The sequence below is a fragment of the Poromitra crassiceps genome (genome assembly GCF_964638095.1).
Source record: "Poromitra crassiceps genome assembly, chromosome: 10".
Lineage (NCBI taxonomy): Eukaryota > Metazoa > Chordata > Actinopteri > Beryciformes > Melamphaidae > Poromitra > Poromitra crassiceps.
The window spans coordinates 26,021,139-26,031,138 of record NC_139631.1 but is presented as its reverse complement, the minus strand read 5'-3'; the positions used below and the strand labels follow the sequence as shown (position 1 = coordinate 26,031,138).

At 50.8% G+C, this 10,000-nt stretch overlaps 1 protein-coding gene across 1 annotated transcript in view; it reads right to left on the bottom strand.

The window, feature by feature from the left end:
* The window catches only part of arb2a (ARB2 cotranscriptional regulator A), a 237,176-nt gene that overhangs the window by 68,512 nt on the left and 158,664 nt on the right, over positions 1-10,000 (bottom strand). Inside the window, exon 9 of the mRNA XM_083644566.1 lies at positions 5,387-5,471. Coding sequence (XP_083500692.1) covers positions 5,387-5,471 — 85 coding nt within the window. The remainder of the gene's footprint in view (positions 1-5,386; positions 5,472-10,000) is intronic.

Here is a 10,000-nt window from a genome sequence, read left to right as displayed (position 1 = left end):
GTGTGTGTGTGATCACATGCCATTCTCCACAGCAGCACAGTCGCCCCGGGCCTGGCGCAGTCTGGCTCCAAACTAGAGCGATGGTACAAACTGTGATGTGTGTCGAGTGTGTGTCTGCATGCGTGTGTGTGTGTGTGTGTGTGTGTGTGTGTGTATGTGTGTGTGTGTGTGTGTGTGTGTGAGACTGCATGTGCGTGAGTGTGTCTGTCTGCGTGTGTGTGTGTGTGTGTTTCTGCCGCAGACACACACACACAGTCTGCGAGTGTGTGTGTGTGTGTGTGTGTGTGTGTGTGTGTGTGCGCGCGCGTGTGTGTGTGTGTGTGTGTGTGTGTGTGTGTGTGTGTGAGTGACAACAAGGATTCAGTGGTCTGTTTTCTGTTGCTGAGACACTTTGTGGTCAACCCTGATTACCCCCACCTACCCACACACACATACTCTTGCCATAGCAACACACAACGGCAGTCATGGCAGCAGAGGAGGTGACTATCAGGAGCTGCGTGTGAGTGTCTGTGTGTGTGCACAGTACACGTGCATGTGTGTGTGTGCGCGCGAGCACATGTGTGCACACGTGTGTGTGTGTGTGTGTGTGTGTGTGTTGAATGAAGCACAGGGTCATGATGCCCTGACAGCCTTCCCTCAACCTTGTCACCTCAGCTGCTCTGCAGTGACTCTCACCACAATGGCCGCTGCCTGTGAACCTGCCAGGAAGCCACGGGCACAAAGACGACCGCGTCAACCTTTGACATGAGAAGCCACCGCCAAAAGAGCAGAGACAAGCTGAGCTGGCAGCTATGTTAACAGAACCTCTTTTCAGCTCACTTAAAGTAGCTCAAGTCAATAGTGCATACATACAGATGGATACTATGTCAAACAGGTCCGTGATGAAACAGAGCTAGGCATGCAAAGAGTTTCAAAAAGTAAAGGTATCGATATCTCAAACGTTATCTCAAACGTTAATCTTTTGACCCACAGCAGTGTGCTGTTGGTGTTCAGCACATATATATATATATAAAATCAAGGTAAAAGAAACTGACATTTGAACATGAAATAGATATAGGTTTTGTATTGAGAGCCAGCTGACATTTCAAGGAGCTGATTCACTCGTAGATGCTAAGGCCACCCACCCGCCCACGCATGCAGCTCCATGTGGAACATGGTGTTTTAGTGGCCAAGAGGAGATAGCGGGATGAGAGATGTATTCACTGACATGTGGAGCGTGTGTGTGATGACCTATACATTCACCATGATGTCACTGAGGGGCTGGAGAGGAGAGAGAGCGCAGGACCACCTGGGTGATGATGGGAGACCAGGATGTGAGCACACAGGATGGGTGGGTATGTGCCATGCGTCAACATGTGCACATAAACAAATGCATCAACACAGGTGCTTTGATCGCACACAGCCTTAAAGCTCTTTCTACCTGGAGAACGGTCGGTTCAACGTTCTAAACACTGCTGTATGATCGCACGTCATCTGATTCTGAGCCAAAGATCTTACATTGCTAAGAACTGAAGGCTAATATGTTGTTCCACTGCAACATTATGGCGGCAGCGCTGTTGTCAAAAGAAGTACAAGAGCTTTGTCTCTTGCCTTCAATACTCTTTGTCTGCGCTATAGCTGGGAACCGACATAACGTTAGCTTAGCTACAAGCCGCATTATAGCATTAAACTGGTTAACAAGCAATACTTTTGGTCACTCCGTGGCGTTTTGAGCCGGCGAAGTGGTTACAGCAGCAGGCAGTTGACTTAGCTAAGGTTACTAACAGCTAGCTAGCTAATGAACATGCCAGTTCGTCCTGGCATGTTATGTCAATGCAATTGACGTAACCTGTCACCAATAGTGTTTCATGGAGTCATACGTCATAATTACATTTGAGCAACAGCTTACCTTTTGGATTTGAACACAAAATTAGGTTATTTGTCAAAATATATTTGGCGAACAGTGTGGCTAATCAACATGGTCAGGGCATGATTCCGAAACACATGAAAGATCTTAAAAATGACCCAATACAGTGGATGGAGCCTTTAAAGACTCTTAAAGTGTGTCTCTGTGTGTGCCTGAGCCTCCATGCATGTGTGTCTCTGTGTGTGCCTGAGCCTCCATGCATGTGTGTCACTGTTCAAACAACGCCACAATCATCATCTCTTATCAGGATTACAGCTTTCATCACTAATCCTACATTAAGGACACATTCTCATGATGGCCGTGACATCATCAAGGCCAGACAGCCGCAGAGAGAGGGCACAGGGACAGAGAGCCAAACACCACAGGAGAGGATTAACAGAGAGGAGACAGAGTGGATGCAGAAAAAGAGAGGAGGAGAGGGCATGGCAGAGAGAAAGACCAACATAGAAACAGACACAACTCGTTTGCTTCTCCTAATCGGCACGTGTGCGTGAGACGTGTTCACCCACCACTGCAACAGTTGAACAGTTTCGACCAATGGCCATGACCCTCACCCAGTCCTACTAAGACCTCAACTCCACCCCACACCAACCATGACCCTCACCCAGTCCTACTAAGACCTCAACTCCACCCCCACACCAACCATGACCCTCAACCAGTCCTACTAAGACCTCAACTCCACCCCACACCAACCATGACCCTCAACCAGTCCAACTAAGACCTCAACTCCACCCCACACCAACCATGAGCCTCACCAGTCCTACAAAGACCTCAACTCCACCCCACACCAACCATGACCCTCACCCAGTCCTACTAAGACCTCAACTCCAGCCCACACCAACCATGAGCCTCACCAGTCCTACAAAGACCTCAACTCCAGCCCACACCAACCATGAGCCTCACCAGTCCTACAAAGACCTCAACTCCACCCCCACACCAGCCACGAGCCTCACCAGTCCTACAAAGACCTCAACTCCAGCCCACACCAACCATGAGCCTCACCAGTCCTACAAAGACCTCAACTCCACCCCCACACCAACCATGAGCCTCACCAGTCCTACAAAGACCTCAACTCCAGCCCACACCAACCATGAGCCTCACCAGTCCTACAAAGACCTCAACTCCACCCCCACACCAGCCACGAGCCTCACCAGTCCTACAAAGACCTCAACTCCACCCCACACCAACCATGAGCCTCACCAGTCCTACAAAGACCTCAACTCCACCCCCACACCAACCATGAGCCTCACCCAGTCCTACTGAGACCTCAACTCCACCCCACACCAACCATGACCCTCACCCAGTCCTACTGAGACCTCAACTCCACCCCACACCAACCATGAGCCTCACCCAGTCCTACTGAGACCTCAACTCCACCCCACACCAACCATGACCCTCAACCAGTCCTACAAAGACCTCAACTCCAGCCCACACCAACCATGAGCCTCACCAGTCCTACTCAGACCTCAACTCCACCCCCACACCAGCCACGAGCCTCACCCAGTCCTACTAAGACCTCAACTCCACCCCACACCAACCATGAGCCTCACCCAGTCCTACTAAGACCTCAACTCCACCCCACACCAACCATGACCCTCACCCAGTCCTACTAAGACCTCAACTCCACCCCACACCAACCATGAGCCTCACCCAGTCCTACTAAGACCTCAACTCCACCCCACACCAACCATGACCCTCACCCAGTCCTACTCAGACCTCAACTCCAGCCCACACGCCTAAACATGATCTCACATTGACACACACACACACACACACACACACACACACACACACACACACACACACACACACACACACACACACACACACAGTTACATAAGTGCCCAAATGGCAACCACAATAATGCCTACACAAAGGATAACAACACACAGGATGATGACGATGGCAGGTTGACAAATACAGTTATACTGTAAGTTAGACAAGATAACGCTCAGTATTCACTTCATGGGTACAAAAAGCAGCACCTCCTCCATATTGAGCGGCTACCAATAATACCACCACACACACGCACACACGCACACGCACACGCACACACACACACACACACACACACACACACACACACACACAGTAAACACACATGACCCTGGACAGACTGAACCTTGCTAATCTGCACGTGGACTACTATTTATCTACACAACTGGACTTGTTTTGCACTGGGAATGTTTTGTGGCATTCTGAAGTTGGTCCTATTCCGGACCAAGGAGGGACAACTTACTCATGATTGTGACCAGGAATGCAGTGGACAGGAAAGACCACCTAAACTTAGTTTACCCACCTGAAACTTTATGACCTAAAGTAATTGTATAGAGCTACAGCACACTAAAGCTTAATTTATACTTATTATAAAGTGTCGCTCAGCACATGGTCGCAGACGAAAAAGAAAGTGTCGCTCATGCTGTTGCATTTATACTTCAGAGGACGTTCGCCTCGGTTCAACGGTCATGTGACACTCGAACGCTATAAGCAGCTGCAGACAGACAAGAGAAGAGAAGGAACGAAATGCACAGTGAAACCACCTCGGAGGCAAGATGTAATGTACTTGGCTGCAGCTGCATATAAACAGCACACAACCACACAACTCACCACCTCTCTCTCTGGGAAATTGGTCACGACGTTCTTTGTGATTTTCACGAAGTCATACATCAAGGACAGGCTGATAAAAATAGCGGGGACACGTTCATTCATTTCAATCGAGCGAAAACTAGCGGGCGGACCCCAACCAAAACAAGGAAGTCAAGCGCATGCCGTCTATATAGCCAATCATACTTGCGCGATACTATGATGTAGTCAGCGACACTAGACATTTCACCAGGTAGCAGACACTGCTCGCCGACACTTGAAAGTGTCGACTCAAGTCCTCATTTCTGTCGGCAACCGTTTCAAAAGTGTCGGCAGACGAAGCTTAAATTGGGCTTAAGTGTTATCAAACTGATGTCATATGAGGATTTTAAGCAAACTTTAATTGTTTCTGAAAACATGAATGCTTATTATGTATATGTGTGGCTGTTTGCCCTATGAAGATCACTGACTGGAGCTCATAGTGGACTGTGAGCCTCTGGTACACTGGACTACAGTACCAGTCATACTCTCCCCATCACTACTCTTACTAACACAAGGCCACATGCCAGGGCACAAAGGCCATTGCTGTATTGACATCATTGACAGGCTACATTAAACTGAGACCACTGACACTTTTAAAGCAACTGACAGTAGCAGGCAGTTTGAATGTATGCTGGTTGCATGTTTAGTTTGAGCCTACTGTCACACCTCTTGATATATATGAGGTCCCGTTACATTTGATCTTCTAACGAGTCCGCACCAATTAACCACGTCAAATTCCCAGTGCAGCCATTGTACTTGGCGACTGTAAGTGACTGTGATGTAAGGACATCATCACATAAGAGGTAATCACATCATCACTGTGAGCATCACACATGTAGACAGGAGGGTCTCTACCTGCAGAGACGCGGGGGCAGTCGGGCAGCATGGGCTCCAGCGGCGAGTCCAGCGGCTCTGGACTGGACACCCAGTTACAGCAGCGCTGTGAAGAGAGCACACAGCACAGAGGGGACACATTGACGATGGAAGACTTCTCTCTCTGTCAAGATATACAGTGTGTTGTTTAGAGCCAAACCACTAATGACTTCCACACAGACTACTGATTCTCACTGTGTGTGTGTGTGTGTGTGTGTGTGTGTGTGTGTGTGTGTGTGTGTGTGTGTGTGTGTGTGGGGGGGGGGGGGGGGGGGGGTCTTGGGTATGGGAGAAGAATATGCAACAACCCACATCCTCCACTGTCATTCTCACAAACATACACACACACAGACACATAAATACAAGGGGGGAGGGAGTTCATGTATTTTATCTTTTATCTTGATGCTTTGGCAATATTGTTCTTTACTTTCATGCAAATAAAGTACATTGGATTGAAAGTGAGAGGGAGAGAGGGAGAGAAAGAGAGAGAAATGACAGAGACGGGTATAGAGAAAGAGAGAGAGAGAGAAAGGAGGGTAAATTGAGAGACGAGTGGAAATAGAGAAAGAGACAAAGCGAGGGGGGACGGTTGGGAGAGACAAGGGGAGAGACAAGGGAGAAAGAGAGAGTAGAGAGGTGTGTGTGTGTGTGTGTGTGTGTGTGTGTGTGTGTGTGTGTGGTGTGTGTGTGAGAGAGAGAGAGTGAGAGCGAGGGAGAGAGAGAAAGAGAGAGAGACAGGAACAAGCAATTAAAAGCGCTGTGACATGTTGCTCAGACAGCTTGGGGTTTGTTTGTGGTGGAGGGCTGGGGCTCTTATACTGCGGTGGATCAGCGGGTGCCCTGGGAGGGGTGGGGGCTGGGGAGGGGGGCGTCTGCCCAGCTTGCTGACCCATAACCCCCTGCAAACACCCCCAGTCCTCTCCAGCCTCCCGTGGTTGACAACTCTACTGTCAGAACGTGGAGAAGAGGAGCTCTTTATCCTCTTTTTTGCTGTCTTTATCTTCCTTCAGATTGTCTGTGTGGCCCCTGGTCCCTCCTCTCCATCTTCTGGGTTCAATCACACGTGTGGCTAATAAACGCTAACAGCAGCATGTTATAATAGAGCTGGTGTGTTTGTATTTTGTTTCATCTCTGAGTCGGCAGATGACAAGGCATCCGAGTGTGTTTCCCCCTGTTTGAGCGTGTAGTGTGGACTGCTGTGCTGTGTGCAGTGTGTGCAGTGTGTGCAGTGTGTGCAGTGTGTGCAGTGTGTGCAGTGTGGACTGCTGTGCTGTGTGTGCAGTGTGTGCAGTGTGTGCAGTGTGGACTGCTGTGCTGTGTGTGCAGTGTGTGCAGTGTGTGCAGTGTGGACTGCTGTGCTGTGTGTGCAGTGTGTGCAGTGTGGACTGCTGTGCTGTGTGTGCAGTGTGTGCAGTGTGGACTGCTGTGCTGTGTGCAGTGTGTTCAGTGTGGACTGCTGTGCTGTGTGCAGTGTGTGCAGTGTGGACTGCTGTGCTGTGTGTGCAGTGTGGACTGCTGTGCTGTGTGTGCAGTGTGTGCAGTGTGGACTGCTGTGCTGTGTGCAGTGTGTGCAGTGTGTGCTGTGTGTGCTGTGTGGACTGCTGTGCTGTGTGTGCAGTGTGGACTGCTGTGCTGTGTGTGCAGTGTGTGCAGTGTGGACTGCTGTGCTGTGTGTGCAGTGTGGACTGCTGTGCTGTGTGTGCAGTGTGTGTGCAGTGTGGACTGCTGTGCTGTGTGTGCAGTGTGTGCTGTGTGGACTGCTGTGCTGTGTGCAGTGTGTGCTGTGTGTGCAGTGTGTGCTGTGTGGACTGCTGTGCTGTGTGTGCAGTGTGTGCAGTGTGGACTGCTGTGCTGTGTGTGCAGTGTGTGCAGTGTGGACTGCTGTGCTGTGTGCAGTGTGTGCTGTGTGTGCAGTGTGTGCTGTGTGGACTGCTGTGCTGTGTGTGCAGTGTGTGCAGTGTGGACTGCTGTGCTGTGTGCAGTGTGTGTAGTGTGGACTGCTGTGCTGTGTGTGCAGTGTGTGCAGTGTGGACTGCTGTGCTGTGTGTGCAGTGTGTGTAGTGTGGACTGCTGTGCTGTGTGTGCAGTGTGTGCAGTGTGGACTGCTGTGCTGTGTGTGCAGTGTGTGCAGTGTGGACTGCTGTGCTGTGTGTAGTGTGTGCAGTGTGGACTGCTGTGCTGTGTGTAGTGTGTGCAGTGTGGACTGCTGTGCTGTGTGTGCAGTGTGTGCAGTGTGGACTGCTGTGCTGTGTGTGCAGTGTGGACTGCTGTGCTGCTGGGGCTTGTAAGGATAGAACATAAACAAGGCAGAAAGGGAGAGACGGAGAGAGGGAGGAATGCACGGAGAAGACGTTCCCCAGATAAGATAAAAGTTCAATAGAAGAAAGAGAAAATGTAAAGAGATTAGAATGTGCAGCTGGCGTCCTTCTGAATCACTGCTTATCTGCCCTTGTTTACTTTCACCCTGGGCCCCTGACAGCCATTACGGTGGTGTGTGTGTGCGTGCGTGCGTGTGTGTGTGTGTGTGCGTGTGTGTTTGTGTGTGTGTGTGCGCGCGTGTGCGTGTGTGTGATTGCATAGCGGGGGGTCCCCCACGAAGCTGTGTTAGCGTTCTCTGTCATTCGTGAACCCTCCGAACTCAAACACACACGCACAAACACACACATGTGCACGTGCACTGCCCTCCCCGACCCTCTCTCTCTCTCTCTCTCTCTCAAGGCCATGACATAGAAGGGACAGGGTGGACCAATCTGTGAGCCAACTCCTACTTCACACACACACACACACACCCCCCACACACACACACACACGGCAGACAGACACACTAAAACCCTGGGTCACATCACACTTCTGCATAGCTGTCACTGCCCAACACAGAGCCTCCCCCATGACCCCCCCCATCCCACACACACACACACACACACACACACACAGGCCCGTCATCATCCGAACAATTGTGCGTGGGCCAATTGTTTCTGGGCTCTGCGTACATACACATGTCTGCAAGTAAGATATAGCATATGTATGCAGGTGTAAGACTGTGTTCTCTGCTTGCATTTGCATATGTGTAAGACTTGCCCCCGGGCTTCCTTGAAGAAAAGAGATTTCCATCTCAGTGAGACTCACCTGGCTAAAAAAAGATGAGAAATAAGAAACAATAGGAGGTTGAGGCATATTGCAAAGCGACCACAGAGCCCACTCCTGTCTCAGCTTCATTTGTTGTCTCACTTTTTGCACGGTTGTTTACCGGTGGGCCCATCTCCATCCAGCCACACGTCTTCCTCTAGCGTCTACCCTGCCTCTCCTACAGCCTCTGTAGTCCCACAGCCATTTATTTACCCCAGCTTCTTCTCACCCAAATATGGAAATTCACTGGTGGAGACGAGTCTGACGAAACACCTGGTCCATGTTCACAAAGCCTGAACAAACAACAGCAACAAGTACTGTACACAGGAGACGTGTGTTCAAGCTTTGTGTGCTGTTGAAATAGAGCTTAGCTCATGCGTGATCCGTCACCTCCGTATCGAACAAAATGAAAAGAAACTAAAAAACCCTTCTTTTCCTCCATCTTTAATTTTCTCCAGCCCTGTCAATCGAAAGTGCTCGCAGTCAGACGGGGCGTGTGACTGGGGGGAGGGGGAGGGGGGATAGTAGGAGAGGTGAGGAGGAGGAAGAGGAGGGGTGGGGGGGGGGGGGTAGAGTTGGGGGAGATGACAAGTCATCTGGGTAAACACTGGCGTATTGTGTATTTTTAGATCCTTTGCTTTGGCCTAGATGTGCTGTCCTGTGTGCGCGGGCTTTAGGGCGCACACAGCGGCGTGGAGCGCTGCAGAAGCAGTGGGGCTCCTTGACTGCTACATCAAGTGTCTCATTGTATCTCTTTTAATTCATTCAGTCTGTCTGGAGGAAGATGTCAGCTGGGCTGTGGAGCAGTGGGCTGAAGGGGGGCTGGAGAGAGAGAGAGAGAGGGGGGGGGGGGGGGGAGTCTTTCAAAGGGCCCTCCCCCCTCCTCCACCAGCGCCGCCGCCGCCATCACCACCAATGGAGGCGGGGAGGCCGGGGTTTTGAATAGATTTGTCAAGGCAACCACACACATGTGCACACAAACCCTTGCGCAAAACGCACACAGTCGCACACAGGCCGAGTGTTGTGGCAAAACGCACACAGTCGCACACAGGCCTAGTGTTGTGGCAAAATGCACACAGTCGCACACAGGCCTAGTGTTGTGGCAAAACGCACACAGTCGCACACAGGCCAAGTGTTGTGGCAAAACGCACACAGTCGCACACAGGCCTAGTGTTGTGGCAAAACACACACAGTCGCACACAGGCCTAGTGTTGTGGCAAAACGCACACAGTCGCACAGAGGCAGAGTGTTGTGGCAAAACGCACACAGTCGCACACAGGCCAAGTGTTGTGGCAAAACGCACACAGTCGCACACAGGCCTAGTGTTGTGGCAAAACGCACACAGTCGCACACAGGCCAAGTGTTGTGGCAAAACGCACACAGTCGCACACAGGCCTAGTGTTGTGGCAAAACGCACACAGTCGCACACAGGCAAAGGGTTGTGGCAAAATGCACACAGTCGCACACAGG